Raw genomic sequence first — 17,069 nt, 5'->3', positions numbered from 1 at the left:
CTGTTTACATGTACATCTTCACAAAATATGACTGGAAAATGAAGGTTGGAAGAGAATACATCTTTGACCTAAAGAGGTACAGCAATTATTTTTTTCCTTTTAGAAACCATTATTATTAATCCCGTAACTACTCTCAGTTCACTCCCTGAATGCTCTGAATTTCCCCCAGCATGACTGACTCTTTCTGTTTAACCTGGACTGCCATCTTTCCCTTCTTCACAATGCTGCCACCTTAGATTCTCTTTTTGAGAAGGGGTAGTCTGAAGGCTAGTATACGATACTTCAACATGACGCCTCCTACATCAGCTCTACTGAATCTCTTCCAGTTCATTAAAAGTGTAATAAAAGACATTACTACTGGAGGAACAGAGACTTATTAACGTTGCCTGTAGGGGGCTGGGGTGGGATGGTGAGATTACTGGAAAGGTGTATAGGAAAAGAAACCATTGGATAATCAAAGTCTGCCTCCTTTAAGAATGTGCCTCTCTCTCTTTCCACCCAGCATCCAACACATGTACTCTTCTCTGTGTCTGCCTCTTTTTCTCTTTTACCTTTTTGTGCTTATTCATCTTGCACATGAATCTGTATGACCTGAGTCTATATGACCTTCTAGTTCCAGGACCCATCACCAATTTATAAGTTCCTTCTCTACTTCTTAGTTTATGTTTTTGAGAACAAACATGATTGTCTCAGTTCATCTTTTCAAGCTAGGTCATACAAGTCATAGGTCTCAGAAAATCCCATTCAGAGGCCACTCAAATCAAATCAGTCTTGTCCAAGGGTGAGTAAGTCCTGCATATTTCATATGAAAAAAATAATTTCCCCAAAGAGGAGGATGCCTTGACAGATACCCGGAAATATGTCAAAGTATCCTATATTTCCCATCAAGATTGATTCCTGACTTACATTTCTAGGAAAGTAAGACAGTAAAATCTCACATACTCACATTACATATATACAGTATATAGGTGCCATATATATGTATATCCATATATGTGGATATATATATATAGATAGATATAGATAGATATCTATCTATCTATATATATAACCTTTTGGAAATGGACGCTTATATTTTTCTGAAATAAATGCAATAAGTAGCTTATTCTGTGAAAATACTACTGTGATTATAAAGACACTCATTTTTTGAAACTTTAGAGAAGAAACAAGACACTTCTGGCCACTGCAAATGTCTCTGTTTATTTCTTTGAGGCAACTCTAGGTAATGGTAATCTAATAATACTCTTCAGTTCTCAAGGATCTTCAAAAAACAGGACCACTTATAATATGACAGAAGTTATTTAGGAAATTTGTAGGCAGGAGAGAATTAAATACTTGAAAAACATTGGGTTTGGGAGCCAGAAATGTAATATTATACCACACCTTCCTTGCATATAAACATAAAAACTTATGGCATATGCCTTGAAGTGTCATTCTCCCCATTTTTCTCCATGAATCACATATGTGTGTGCACATATATATATGTGTATATATAATATATAATATATAAAATATGTGTGTGTGTCTGTATATATATATATATATATATATATATATATATATATATATATGTATATGTATATAATTTCAGTGCCAGTATTTGTGTGGCACAGCCTCCATCATTTGAAGGTTAATCTGGGTCAATTGTCAAACAATCAGCCATTAAGTTTTGATTCTTTAATTCAATGCTCGGCTCCCATGACAGCTAAAAAAACTGATTTACCCTGAAACTGGTTGAATTGGTGATTCCCAACTAGATGAGCCCAGCCATGCAAGACATCTTTTTCTTTTTCTTTTCTTTTTCTTTTTTTTGTTCTTTCTCGCTGTGTTTCATTGGGTGAAACGTAGATAGAAAACCCAAACAAGGAGTATTCTTGCCTGTACCAGAGATTTACAGAATTACTGCATATACTTTTCACAGTCACATGATTATATGGGAGCCTTATTGCCATAGAATAGTTAATGTTTAACTATTCTATAACTGAATCTATAACCATATGGTTCATCACTTTCTTGATTAAAGCCTTTGTAGTTTTCCAAATCTTTATTGCAAGTTCATGATTGCCTCCAAGCTACCAGCCCTATTTCATTTTATACCAGTTTTCCCTGCTTCTCCTTATTGAATATGTTTCACCTCTTGTCCCCACGCTCCTTTTTCTTCTGGGCCTCTGCACATGCTGTTAACCATACTTATTTTCATCTGATTCATTCCAAATTTTCCTGCGCTCGTCAACTTATGTGTCTCGTTCTCAAAAGTCCTTCTCTAACCTCCCTGACTTCCCACCTTTTCCTCCCTTTCTGCCTATCTGCCTACCTCAACAGATTATGGCAGCCATTGATCTACATCCCTTTATAATTTTCCATCCTCTGGAACACTGGAAGTTCTATGAAGCCAAGGACAATATCTGTCATGATCACTCCTATATCCCTGGTCCCAAGAATAGTACTTGACAAATGGGTGTTCAATTAATATTTGTCAAATTAGTGAATAAATGAAAACACTTAAATACTTCTAGACTAAGTATTGGACTTGAAAATAGGTGGTAAACCACTCAGTTCATGTCCATGTTCTGTTGTTGGTGATATGTAGTCAGAGGTTAAGAAGGCCTTACTGTTGATAGTTTCTTCAGGGTAGACTTTCCACACATATCTCTGCATCACAGATTTTTTCCAAGGCAATTTTTTTCCCTTTTCTCCAGAAAAAATTGTCTGGTTATTTAACTAAAACAATGTAATTTTAAAAGATATGTCTTATGCATTGTAGGCTCTAAAGAACATGATAAATTACTCAGTTTGAAAGGATTTCTCAAGAAATTTTATACTTTAAAATTATGAAATTCCTGCAAGCTAATGTATTTTTTCATGTTTAAATTAATTAGGGCCTTTTTCTCCTTTAGTTTTTTTTTTTTTTTTTTTGTCTTAAAAATGAAGAGAAAAATTTCCACTACATAGAAACCCTTGTGATACTTTTATTGTCTTTTCAAAGTAATGACACCTTCTAGAAAAGATAAAATGCTGAGTGATTACCTTTGTTGAAAAGAAAGAGGAGAGCATCATGATTGAATATCTCCTGGCCGACCTGACAGCTCTGAGCCATCACCATTACTCAGACAGAGTACACGGACCAGGGCATTCATTTAAATTCTGGGCTTTCTTTTCCTCACATTAATTCCAAAATCAATGAGTTACTGGGTAAAAGGTGGGCTTTCGTTCACAATTATCCAACAATTTCAAAGGCTTCTTGGGGAATCACTGTACTCTCTTTTTTGGGAAATTAGTCTTGTTTGTCTGTGGGGACTTAGGACTTAATTTATAACACTGAGCATTTACTGAGTATCTGCTCAATGGCGGTGTCACTGGATGGGTTCTCTGAGAAACGGACTCAGGTGAAGGTTAGAATGAAAGATGTTTATTAGAGAATGCTCTAGGTCAGCATTGTGGAAGGGAGAAGAGGAACAGGAGTGGCGAGAGGGAGAAGTTGAGCTGTGATATGGAAGCAAAGACATAGTTGGATGCTTCAGAGCTTAAGTGGCCCAAGTTGACCAAGTTGTCCCAAGTTTGTCTAAGATGGCCAGGCCTTTTTACTCCCACATTGATCCTTGGATATGGTTTGCCACAAAGAGGTGAAACCTTAGAAGTGCAGTTCCCACCAGATGATACAATAAAGATGTTGCAGTTGAAAGCCATCTGTCTACAGCACTCCTAGGAGTGAACAACAAGTCTTTCATTTCAGGGAGATCTGGATAGTATGTTGCAGACAGACGTTGTAAAAATGCTCAGTGACAATAAAATTAATGAGACATTAATTTTGCCAAATGAGATTTCACACTATGAACAGGGAGACATATACCTAGCGGGACTCAAGAGATAAAGCAGCATTACTCTTGAGGTATAAGAAAAGTAGTCACTAACTGTGACTGGCAATCAGGCAAAACCTCCTAGGGGAGGAGTGCCATGTGAATGGACCATCAAGGATGAGTAGCATTTAAGCAGGCTAAGAAAGTTAAGAGGAGAGCATTATGCCAAGCAGGGAGGAATATGTGTTGGCAGATGGACAGTAGAAGTTTGTGATATAGAGAAGGATAGAGATAACGGTGAAAAGGAAGAAGGACAAAACAGATGAATTTAACAACAGAGATCTTTGAATAAAATCCTGAAGATACTTGAAAATGCAAGAGAGAGAGAGAGAGAGAGAGAGAAAGAGAAGAAAATACTGTTTCAATCATAGTTTTAACCAATGGCTTCAGGTTGAAGTTGCATGAAATTTTTATCAAATGTGTAATGTTTTAGTCATAGAAAGTAAGAACTGGAAAAAATTGAAGAATCTGGCAACATTTCCTCATGGCATACAGTCAATTGAAGTGAAGTAACAGACCCTCCCTTGTTAGTTGATACTCTGCAATCCTCCAAAGTCTCCAACACTCTCTATAAACATATATCTAGCTCACTCTGTACAGCTGTGTGACTTCCATCACTTCTCCGTGTGGGATTTTACATTGGTGACCCTCACTCATTCCCACACCATTATTTCTTGGATTAAGAAACCAAGACCCAAAGGAATACATAACCTCCTCAAGGCCTGTGTCTACCTCTATCTCAACTGAAATCTGCATCACATTGCCATAATTTTAAGCTATAAGCTAAGGCTATGATGCATGAGTTATCTATTGATGCATAGAAAAAAATTACCTCAAATTCAGAACCTTAAAACAATAATAACTGTTTCTTATCTCATGCAGTTGCTATGGGTGAGTAATCTGGGAGTTGCTCTATTGGGTGGTTCTGACTTGGAGACGTTCATGAGTTGCATTCACGGGGGCACCTGGGTGGCTCAGTTGGTTAAGCATTTAACTGTTGATTTTGGCTCAGGTCATGATCTCATGGTCATGAGTTTGAGCCCTGCTTTGGGCTCTGTGCTGACAGCATGGAGCCTGCTTGGGATTCTGTCCCTACTTTTCCCTCTGCCCCTCCCTCACTTGCACTCTCCTTCTCTGTCTCTCATAAATAAATAAATAAATAAATAAATAAATAAATAAATAAATAAAATGTTGATCATGGTTGCAGGCACCTGAAGACTTGACCTAAGTTGAAGAATCTACTTCCAAGGTAACTTACTCAGATATTTGCCCATTTGATGCTCGATATTGGCTGGAAATCTCAGTTCCTTGCCACGTGTACTTCTTCATAGTGTTTCTTGACTGTCCTCAAAGTATGGCAGCTCACTTCCCCTACAGTGTGTGATTTAAGAGAGAGAAACAGAACTCATTTTGCCTTTATGACCTAATTTTGAATGTCACACTTGTTCATTTCAGCAAAATCCTATTGGTTACACAGTACAGTTCTATTCAGAGTGGGAATGGACTATACAAGAGTGTGAATGCTAGGAAACAAGAATTACTGGGGATTATTTTTGGAGGCTTCTAAACAAGAGGAAAGGGAACACATTACGTTTTTGTTTTCTTCACCAGAGCCTGCCATATATGTTGGCTCTTGGTGAGTTCCTTTTCTAGGTCCCCATGGCTATAGGTATGAATTGACTTTCATGTAGTCAAAATGTGATAACATTTTATAAAGTCATTCCAATTTTTTTTTTTTACTAAATTAAACTATGGTCAGCATTGAAAACAATAATGCCAAAAATAATGCATATAAATAAAATTACATTTCAAATACACGTGTATTAAACCAATCTTTCAAAAATATGACAGAGAGGGCTGATACTACCATTGGTTTAATGGTTCTTTTATTCCATCATTAAATCCAACTTTCACCTAATCTAATTACCAGGGGTCCGTGAAAAAGTCTAGATTTCTTATGAATTACATTCATGTTTAGAACAGTTCCAGATAATGCACTAAACATCAGTGTTCGTGAAAACAATTTAAACAAAATTGTGATCTTGTATTTAGATTATATAATCTGTGTATAGGTTTTAAAGCAGTTTTCCTGTTCAGGACAGAAGAGGTATTTATGTTTCCTGTGATTTTGTAACTTAAATATAAAGTGTGAGGATTACCTCCATATTAGAATAGCAGTAATAATGTCCATCTGCATAAAAGCTCCTGACCACAAAGGTGAGTCTTTGTTTACCTCTTGAAAGTGCTCTCCCAAGAAGCTATGGCTAGCCATTTCCAATACAGAGAAGACCAGTTGATCAGATAGCAGCAAAACTAATGAAAACCATCATGGAAGTGACAGCAAGATTAATTAAGTTCCTCCAAGCCCTATTCACGTGTGGCTGTGCAGAGTTCCTTTGGGTACTGCTGCAGTTAAATGGTATTCATGGTGACAAATACTGTAGATTTCCAGAACTGACACTTTTGAGTCAAGGGTAAAAATCACATTCAGTCATTTTATCCACCAGAAGGATCGAGATGAGCCCTTAGGATTATTAGTATGTTTGAGCAAAGCCAGGATTGAAATTGAGACATAATTAAAAGAATGTTGGAACTGTAATATTTTGTTTTCCATTTACACATTTCCTTTATGTGTTTTAGACATTTTGACAGAGGAAGCCAAACAAATTTCCATCTACTGTATTTGACTGGAGGCACAGAATTATGCACACTTGGAAACACTTTCAATTACTTGGTGAATTCTTGCAACAGTGGGGCAGAGTTGCACATCTCTCTGCTCACTCTATGTAGTTATTATCACAGTATATATAAAAATGGAATGTCCATGGCCTAACGCATCCAAATTTACTAGAGCTGTACTCAATTTATCTTGAAGGATCTTTTTTTTTTTTTTAAAGCAAAAGAAGAAATTCAATATGATGTTGTTTTCTTCTTCCATTTTGTTTGCAAGCACATTTGTTGTGGGGCTGGATGGGGAGAGGGCTGATTCTCAAATTGCTGCCCAGGAACCATAAATGAATTTTATTTTAAGAAAAATTGGAAACCTCTGGAGTGTATAAGATCTTTCAACCTGCTATACAAGATATATTAACTCATGTTATTGTGTCGCCAAATGTCTTTGGAGGAGGCATATTATTATATTTCTGTCCTTGGAAACATTTTGAGGCTCATTCATGTATTCATTCAGCAAACACTTCCTGCATTATCTGTCAGATAAAATTAAAACCCTTTAACCTGGAATGTGAGATCACATCCAACAGGGCTTCTGTGTTTTCCTCTCCAAATTTATTTTGCATGAAAATTTCTTAGGAAACTTGCTCCTTAAATTCAAATTTGTTCTTGCTCTCCCAGACATATCACTCACAATCCCATCCTGGTTTTAGTCATTTGCAAAATTTTCCTGCATTTTATCAATCTGAACTGATATTGAAGACCAAGTTCAGGTTCCACCCCTTCTCTGTAGCTTTCCAGGTTTGCCTGGAGCCATCTCATAATTTTACCTTTTACCAAACCCTTACATGCATGTCCTAGATTGTTCATTTGTTGTTTACTTTATAGTACCTTTGTTTTTACTTGTATTTTTGGATATGTGTTTCGTCTCCTTCAGTAAGCTACTGAATGCTTTTTGGAGTAGGGTGGTCGCTTAAGCATTACACTTCAATGCTTTGTTATTTAGGATCGCTACTTTTAATGTTTTTTTTTTTGCCAGTGATAATGATAATAGTTATAATAATCTCACTTCCTTTTAATGAGGCACCAAACTACGTAGTGTGGTGCTACTAAACTTGTGATGTGGTTTCCATCATTTTTGGAGACAGTATCTACACAGACATAAAGCAATCTAATAAAAAAAATAAATAAACAACTTCTTGAGGGGTTTTGGGGGGAAAGATATAGAAATGGCATGTCAGGCAAACAGTCTGAGAGCCTACAGAAAGGAAGCTGGTGATACTTCCTATTATAAGGGAATCAGAACTATCTATCAATCAGGGCAAATGTACTCATAAAAACCACCTATATGAGCAGCTAGGGGGTTGTCTAGTTTCCCCTGAACTACTCTCTGCTTTAACTCTCTTCTGTTCTTGACTCTGGTACTTGCTTCCCATATTGGCCTCCTGATTTGCTCTACCCATGAATTTCTTTAAAAAAATTTTTTTTGAACATTTATTTATTTTTGAGAAACAGAGAGAGACAGAGCATGAGAGGGGGAGGGGCAGAGAGAGAGGGAGACACAGAATCAGAAGCAGGCTCAAGGCTCTGAGCTGTCAGCACAGACCCTGATGCAAGGCTCAAACCCACCAACCGTGAGATCATGACCTGAGCCGAAGTCAGACACTTAACTGACTGAGTCACCCAGGCGCCCCTACCCCCAAAATTCCTGATCTGTCTCTTGCCCGATACCTGATCAGTCCTCTGGTTCTTAGCTATCCTCTCCTCAGAGCTTTGGGATTTCTCTCTCTAAGATTACTTTTGATATCTCTTCCTTTTCTGTGTAATTCTGATCCTTGTCTCCAACCACAGCAAAGTTTGCTGCTTCCTAAATCATGGGCAATGTTTGATGTTAGTGCTATACTCTCGTCACTAACGCGATAGGCCATGTCCTTGTCATACATTTCTGCGATGTTTCTAGAGTATGTAAAGCATTCGAGGAATTAACATATATTTCACTTTTTCTGTGACATCAAAGAAGCCTACATTGTACCTGGGGGATATTGATAATTGTAAAGGTCACTGAAAGCCAATCTGATAAATACTTTAAATGGAGTTATGTAAAGAATGTGTGAGTGCTCATTAGAGGAACACATGAGTCAGACATAAACCCAGGGAAGACTTCTTTTTTTTTTAAAGTTTATGTGTTTGTTTGTTTGTTTATTTAGAGCGTGTGGGGGAGGGAGGGGCAGACCGAGGGGGAAGAGAGAATCCCAAGCAGGCTCTGTGCTGAGAGTACCTGATGTGGGGACTCGATCCCATGAACTAGGAGATCATGACCTGACCCGAAACCAAGAGTTGTATGCTTAAACCGACTATGCTCCCCCAGATGCCCCCCAGGGAATACTTCTTAGAAAACCAAATATCTGAGCAGTTTTGGATGGTGAATATAAATATCTAGGCAAAGGGGAAGACAAAAGGGCATTCCTGGTAGAATATAACTATATTCTCAGGAAGATCAGAATGGAACATCATCTAGAAGTAGAAGACTTTTGAGATATTTACTCACTCAACAAATATTTATTGCAAGCCTGCTGTTGTTTAGACACTAGATGCAGCATGACCATGGTAGACATGCCCCTTCCCTTATGTCCATTGTACTGAAAGAAGTGTAGTCCATGAAGAACATAAAGGATGGGTCCTTTTCTCTGCATGGAGAAAGGTAGAAGATGTTCTAAATTCTACAAGATAAGCTGATAAGCAGAATCCCAGAGAATGTAAGCTTCTTGTAGACAGAGATTTCTGCAATTTCATCAGTGTGCCTTGAGCACCTAGAACAGTACTTGGGACATGAATACCCAATGACTATATGTTGAATAAATAAACATGCCTGGGCCACAGTCAGTTCCAGGGTAAGAATTCAAACAGGGCTCCCAATGCTAGTTACTAATTATTGTTAAAGAATTGCTATTAACTGACTATCAGAATAGGCAGGACTACATATAGAAGGGATTTATTGGACATCTCCAAAGTCAGAGAAATTCAGATGGACAGAATTTTGGAATATTATAGTATTAATAGTTTTTTTATTCTCAGCTCAGTATTAGCACTTCTTTTCTTGTAGGCAATTTACTTTCCAGACTAAGGTCCCTGGGCATTAATTTCAATGGAAGCATCAAGTGACAATCTAGGAATAAAAATGATTTATGAGTTTCAGCAGTGTCTATACAATCTAAAAAATTCATCAAAACACTGCATGGATCAATTCCACTAGGCATTCATTCTCTTACTGACCAATCACGTCTCTCTCCCCTTTTCAAACTGTTTTAACAGTGGTTGGCGATGTATCAGACAAAGGCAAACTCAAGCTTAAAATCAAGAGCCTTCCATTCATATGTCAACAAATATTCATTCAACAAATTGTTATGCTTCAACAAATATTCAGTCACCAAGTACCCATATATTTGGCCTCTTGCTTTTACAATGTCCCAGAGCTCAGTGTGGACCCTTTTCTCTTCTGAAGTTGAATACTCCTTTGAAGATATCATATGGTCTCATGGATTTAATTACCATCTATAAAGTAGTGACTTTCACATTTAAATATCAAGCCCAAACTTCTCCCATGAACTCCAGACCCATACAGCCAAACTTCTATAGAATGTTTCCACTTGAATATACAATAGAATCTTAAACTAGGATGCCCCACATTGACCACCTCCAAATCCCCCCACCCAAAGCATGTTCTTCCACAGCCTTCTCCATATCAGTTAGTAGAAATCCCATCCTTCCAATTGCTCAGTCCCCAAATTTTTGTGACCCAATATTATTATTATTTTTTAATTTCTCTTCTATTACCTATCCAACTCACAGGAAAACCTATTGGCCTATTTTGACACACATACAGACTCTGACCACGTTTTGCCACCTCTACTGCTCCTACCATTACCAAACCACCATCTCTTCTAGATTATCACAGTCTTCCTAAATCATCACCGTGCATCTTCCCTTGCTCCCTTTTATCCATGCTCCATGCATCAGTCATAGTAAACCCATTAAAATATGTCGATCAGGGGTTCCAGGGTGGCTCAGTCGGTTAAGCACTGGACTTCAGCTCAAGTCATGATCCCACCATTCCTGAGTTTGAGCCCCACATCGGGCTCTGTGCTGACAGCTCAGAGCCTAGAGCCTGCTTTGGATTCTGTGTCTTCCTCTCTCTCTCTGCCCCTCCCCCACTTGCACCCTGTCTCTCTATCTCTCTCTAAAATAAATAAATATTTAAAAAAAATTTTTTTAATGTCAAATCAAGTTATTCCAAAGGCATTCTATATAAGTCAGAAAAAAGTCAAAATCCTTATAATATGACCTACAAACTCCTACTGAATTAGGCTCCATGTGACCTATTTGACTTCATTTTTTTTTTAATTTTACGTGTAGTTGACAATGTTTTTTTTTATTAAAAGATAATCATGATCTAATATGGAGAATGGATTGGATTTGGGCAAGCCTGGAATTAGGAACCCTGGATAAAATTTTATTGCTGCAATATAGTAAGGAATGAAAGTGGACTAAACTAAGGCTCAGGGGAAGGCGACCGAAGACGCAACTTTGCTGTGCTAACTCAATGCTAAATTACTGCTGCATTCGGCTATGGGAACTCGAAAGGACAAGCAAGCTCACAAACTGTGGCCCTGCAGTACCACCTGGCATCTGTATTGTGTGGAATTTAAGAACAGCTGCTGCTAAACATGGACAAGTTCAATTTGTGTAAACATTTTGCATCAAACACTATCAACTTCAAAGAATTGACTGTAAGCACATAGAAAAGTATGATGTTTTACACCTAATATGGTTGTATTCAGCATGTTCACTCATTTATTCACAAATATTTATTGAGTAGGAACAAGTGCTGGGTACCCTCGTAGGGATGGTGGATACAGCAGTGAACAACAAACAAAAATCCCTGCCCTCATGGAGATTCTATTCCAGTGGGAAGACACGTAGGTAAACAGTGGTCTACAGTAGTGTGTCAGGCAGTGACAATCCTTATGGAGGGAAACTACTCTGATAAACTTTGTAAAAAATTTTTTTTAAGTTTATTTATTTATTTTGAGAGAGACAGAGACTGTGCAAGTAGGGGAGGGGCAGAGAGAGAGAGGGAGAAAGAGCATCCCAAGCAGGTTCTGCACTGTTGGCACAGAGCTCCAAGCAGGGCTCGAACTCATGAACCTTGAGATCATGACCTGAGCTGAAACCAAGAGTCAGGCATTTAGCTGACTGAACCACCAGGGCGCCCCACTCTGACAAACTTTTCATCAAGACTCAGCGATGAGGTATCCAGGCTGGCAGCTACGCGGATATTCAAGCAGAGAGAAAATTCTCCTCTTGCCATAATGTTTTCACTCAAAATATGTGACTGGTTTTAGGGCGTCTTTTGTTTTAATCCTGATAGGTATATTACTATCTGGCAAGCAGTGACCTGATTCCCCTCAGGATCCCCCAGCTTCTCAGACCTGCTTACAGAGAGAGAAAGGTCAGGAGTGTGAACCAGGTCTGTCCCTGCAAGCTGCTGGGTCCTCTCCTGGACATGACATATAGAAGCATCTCTCAGGCACAGCCAGCATGTCCATAATCCATGTCTAGCCAACATCAGCTATGCCTTTATTTGGATGCTATTCTGTTTTAAAATAAAAATACTTGCAGTTTTTTCCTTTATAAATATAAGGCATGCAAATAATTTTAGGGGAAACAATAAAAAGTATAAAATTAAAATAAAAATCACTTGTTTTCCATCCAGAAATAGGCACTGTTTCTATCTGAGGCCTTGATATTCCTGCTAACCCTTAACTGGAGAAGGGTGGGGCATACACCTTTAAATAAAGCAGATGCCTTCCTTTTTTTGGCCGAACAGAATTCCATTGCATGGATGGAACACTCAGTTGCCTCTTGGATGCCACACTTCTCCAGAGGCTACATGCTACTCTTTCAGGAATAATCCTCTATAGACCAGGCAGAGGGTGGAATGTTCTATTATCAAATACTCTCCGCTTGCGTATTTGTGCCCATGTAGACAGGTATTTTTTTTCTGGAACGCTCAGTAACGTAGTTTGATTGGGGAAGACCTTTACCTGAGCCACTATAAATGGGTAATTTATAATTTATTTCTTTGAATAAAGAAATCTCCTGGGAATGCCTACATAAACTCCACATACAAATAATAAGACGATTACACTTTACTGACCGCACCATTGAGAAAACTGCTTAAAGTCTCTGAGCCTCAGGTTCGTTTGTCTTCAGCGTCAGCGTCCTGTTCATCGGGACATTGATAATATCCACCTTTTTTACATGTCAATTTGTTAGAAAGAAAGATGACGTAAGTGAAAGTACCTTGTAACTGCAAAATGCCATGAAAATGTAAGGTGTTATTAATTATTAAGACAGTCCTTTAGTGTCTTAAGCCTCCTGTTTTAAACTCAACTCTCAATGCTTGCATCTTCTAACTACAGGAACAGAAAAGGACCAAAAACTGTAGCATTAAACTACAGTGCCCCCTAGCCCATGTAGGAGGTCAGGACAGTTCATGAGCTTCATGAATAAGCTCTACCACAGATGGTTCTTTTGCCTGAGGGAAGGACCATTAATTGTACTTTTGGATGACTTCCATCTGTCCAAAAGGAAAAACACTTATGTGTTTCCCTCAGTAGTTTCCTGTAACGTTCTTTTTATTTCTAATTTTTAAAAAGGAGCAAAAAAGTATTCTTTACTATTTGCATTTTCTTGCTCCAAACTGCTTTCAATGAAGAGTGTTTCTAAAAAAAAAGAATCACTGGATTTAGCCTAAGACTGGTGGTAACGTTTCTGATTTAGAGATGATTACCATTCGCATTTACAAAATTCTTTATAATCCATCGCAAGAGGGGATATGGGTCATAGTGCTTTTTTCACAGAGAGGAAACAGGGGGTTTAGCTTCTTTGCGAGATGGCACAGCAAACTGCCATTATGAGCTCCAGCCCACCAGTTCCAATATGCATTAAACCCACAAACAGAGACAGGATTGTGCAAAGAAAGACCACGGATTATTTTAATATCACACCGTAGAAATATTTGCTACCATGGCTTATGAAAACCTGTATTGAAAATAGATCAATTGCGTCCTTCTGTAAGCTATAGTTCATTTGTTATCTCCAGCTCTTAATTTTATAGATTTTTGTAGAAAATTTTAAGTTTCAAAAAAAAAAAAAAAGCAAATTTTAAGTTTCGATAGTTCTGTAGGTAAATTTGGATGCCAAAGCGATGAGTCCTTAGGAAACTGAACGTATTTTATGGGTTATTTTCCATGCTGAGCATTTAAGTATATTAATCAGCACCGCTTTCAGGGATTTCTTTCTAACATCCTTTTCTATGTAAGATAAGGACTGCAATTCATTAGACCATTGGAGGAGCCAGAGGCTTTGCTAAGCTTTGCCTTTCTTGACGGCTCCTCTCAAATCTAAGGCGAGTTTGTGTGCGCTTGTGTGTGGGTGTGTCTATATTATGCTGGTGACCAGACTTGAATGATGACACAATCTTGGTTGTCTTTCAGGCTAAATTGCCTCCCCTCTTTGGGGGTCAAAGATCATTTCAGCTTCAGTATCCTTTCTACTACCTACTATGGGAAGCAGCAAATGTGATCTTGTGAAACTGAGGGGTGACTTTTATCACGTTATTTTTCTTTACATTTCTCTATCAACCTCGCTCAGAATATACTCAAGAAATAAAAATAACTCTTCCCCAACTACTAGGTTTCTTTGATCTGGTCATTTCTAAGGGAAAACCTCTATTACCCTAGCAATGGACCCTTGAATGTTTTTGTTTTTGTTTTTGTTTTCTCTTAGGCAGAAACATCACAAGCAACAAACCCTCAAGCCCACAGCAAAGAGAATGCAGACACAGGACACCATTCCTTTCCCCGCTGCTTTTTTAACTCAGGGTGGCAGGCTAAATTTTGGCGAGAATGATGGCATTCATGGGAGGGGCGGGATAAAAGTGTGTTGTCTAATTACACGTTAATGGCAGAACTCGCCTTAACCTCTTCCCCTCCCGCGCCGTGGTGAATTTCCCCCGAGTGCTCCCTCGTGGATCCGGAGACCCTGCTCTCTTTAAGAGAGCCTCCCGCGCCCCTCACTCCGCCCCCTCCCAGGTCTCTGGGCTCGTCAAAGCTTCCCGAGAGCCATGGTTGGTCCAGGCAGGCAATCGGAGCACCTCATGGAGCCGCTGCTAACCGGGGGTGGGGTGCGGTGGGGTGGGGGGGTCTGTTTGTAGTACTCTCAGTCCTGATGTCACAGGCGCGGCAAGGACATCGCAAGGAGGAGTCGGATTACAGTAAGGATGGGCAGTGCAGCAGGCAGCCGGAGCGCACGCTCCAGCCGCCGGGGATCGTAGCCCGGGAGAGGCAGCCTGCAAGGCGCTCATCCCGCGGAAGAGGCACGCTGGGCGCTCGCCGCTCTCCACGCCGGGGACGTTTCCACCGAATGTAGCATGAAACGGCTCTGCTCTGCGTGTCAGCCTTGGGGACGAGCTGATGCTGAAGACGCCGCGGTGGGGTTCCAGCTGTCTGATTAATGAGAAACATAATGTATTTTGGTGAGTGTTACCTCTGATGATGTAATTCTGGGGGTGGCCGGCTCTTCACCAGGGCAGACCAGCCTTTAAAAAAAAAAAAAAAAATCTTTAAGCCGCGAGAATATATTACGTTAAATCTACCTCCAGTTGGCAAGTGGAGGACCAAGCTGGTGCAGCCTTCAAAGATTCCTTTGTGCTACAATTGGGGCTGTTTATTAGTCGTGTGTGAGTTTAAGTTGGAAAAGAAAAGAAACAGGGTGGGGGTGGATAAACTTTGGCTTGATTTGTCTGCATGAAGTTGGCTTTTTAGCTAGGTGAAGGAGAAATGGTGCGGCGTGGGAAGGCATGAGCTAACTCAATGGAATGTAAAACTAAGTTCCTGTACTATGGATGCTGTGAAATCTTAGTCAATACCAGCGTTTCATTAAGCATTTTGGTTTTTCCCGAATTCTGAGCCAAAAAGGAAAAACATTCTTTGGTGTGCAGGGGTTGAGCAGCTGAGGACGCTCCTCTATACCATCCCATTTTCCTTTGGGCTAGAACAGCAATAGCACAAAATGCATAGTATTTCAAACCTTTAGAGGTCTCGAAGCTGTTAAATATTTCTGCAGTTTCTGTGCCACGGTGGAACCCTCCCTTAAGATTTTCAGCCCAGCTGCCCTGCATTTCCAGAAAACATGTTGAGGCTTAGATCTGGGCTACCAGGGGAGCACTGTAAGCGGGCTTGGAGCTGTGTGTTCGCACTGTAAGGCTGCAACTTACTGCTGGGAGAGAAGGCACAACCCCTTCACTGAATAAGAAGCGGCCAAGGATTGGGACTGAATATCCTTTCCTCCTCCCCGAAGTTATGCTTTCCTTCTGTAAGTTCCATCCCGCGTCATCATCTGAGGGCATCTATCTGATATTAAAAGGTTTGTGAGAACAGCTGGAGAGGGGCCAGGGAAGGATTCCAAGATGCAAATGCTCTGGGTGATTTCTTGGTTGGCTTTAAATCTGAGACCTAGAGTCTTTTTTCAGATTAAGGAGGTGTTTAAATAAACTTGTGTTGGGGGAGTGTTAGTTTCTTGGGCATTTATTTCTGTGTGTACTATTTGCTTTGTTTTGTTTTCTTCAGACTTTGAAACATTTGTGAAAGTACGGGAGGAACACGAGTTGTAAAAGCTGAATGCCTTTAGTTGTCTTGACAGCCGTTTTGATTTCCCTATAATTTGTGTCATATTAGGAAAGAAGTCTTAAAAATAACTAAAATTGATTTGGAAGAAACAATCCTCATTTCAGAGCCAAATTTAAGACAAATCCAGAGTTAAACAACACCTCTCTCCAGGGGTACTGTTGGAGGTGGTCAAGCTTGTTTATTGGCAATTGATAAAACAGCAAGTGTTTATCATGAATATATTTTTGATAAATGGAAAATCTTGGAGACGTAATCTGTCCTCCGGACAAAATAAAATTTCAGCATCTGTAATGCTATTGAGGGATAGGAAGTAGGTTATAATTTTAAGTGTTTAGCCTCTTGCAACAATTCTTTATGTGATGATGGCGAGCACGGAGGTTAGCCAGAGTAGTTGCATAGTCTAAAAGTACTGGTCAGTGGCCATCCATGCTGTACGAGATTATCATGTAGCTGCTGGAGAAATGTTCACTGGGCTAGCTCATGTTAACTGTAGGCTAGTCCAGCTGTCTCATAAAGCTGGGTGATTCACAGGGCAATTAGTTTCACCGTATAATGCAAGTTTTTAATGGTACAAATTGAAATGTGATGTCCTACTTCGGATGAAACTATACTCTTTGGAAGGCAAAGCTAAAGTTGCCCTCTGTGTCATGAATGTGGTTCCGTCTTACCAGGATTCCGGCATGAGATACGTTTTTCTATTCCTGGAGGAAACCGTGTGGATTCAGGAATGCCGTTGATTTCAGGTTAGGCTATGCAGCCCCTCTCACAGGCAGTTCAGAACCCCGAGAGC

At 39.5% G+C, this 17,069-nt stretch overlaps 1 protein-coding gene across 5 annotated transcripts in view; it reads left to right on the top strand.

Annotated features, from left to right (window-relative positions):
• Positions 1 to 17,069, top strand: part of ZNF385D (zinc finger protein 385D) — an 888,320-nt gene that overhangs the window by 576,808 nt on the left and 294,443 nt on the right. Inside the window, exon 1 of one of the 5 annotated variants that reach the window (XM_042956308.1) lies at positions 14,861 to 15,126. The exons of 3 other annotated variants lie outside the window; for them this stretch is intronic. In XM_042956308.1, coding sequence (XP_042812242.1) covers positions 15,105 to 15,126 — 22 coding nt within the window. In that variant the 5' untranslated portion in view covers positions 14,861 to 15,104. Of the gene's footprint in view, positions 1 to 14,860; positions 15,127 to 15,913; positions 15,966 to 17,069 lie in introns of those variants that run through there. One more of the 5 variants, XM_042956309.1, reaches the window with a different exon arrangement.

This window comes from Panthera tigris, chromosome C2 (genome assembly GCF_018350195.1).
Source record: "Panthera tigris isolate Pti1 chromosome C2, P.tigris_Pti1_mat1.1, whole genome shotgun sequence".
Classification (NCBI taxonomy): Eukaryota; Metazoa; Chordata; class Mammalia; order Carnivora; family Felidae; genus Panthera; species Panthera tigris.
This window is presented reverse-complemented; position numbering and strand designations above follow the sequence as displayed.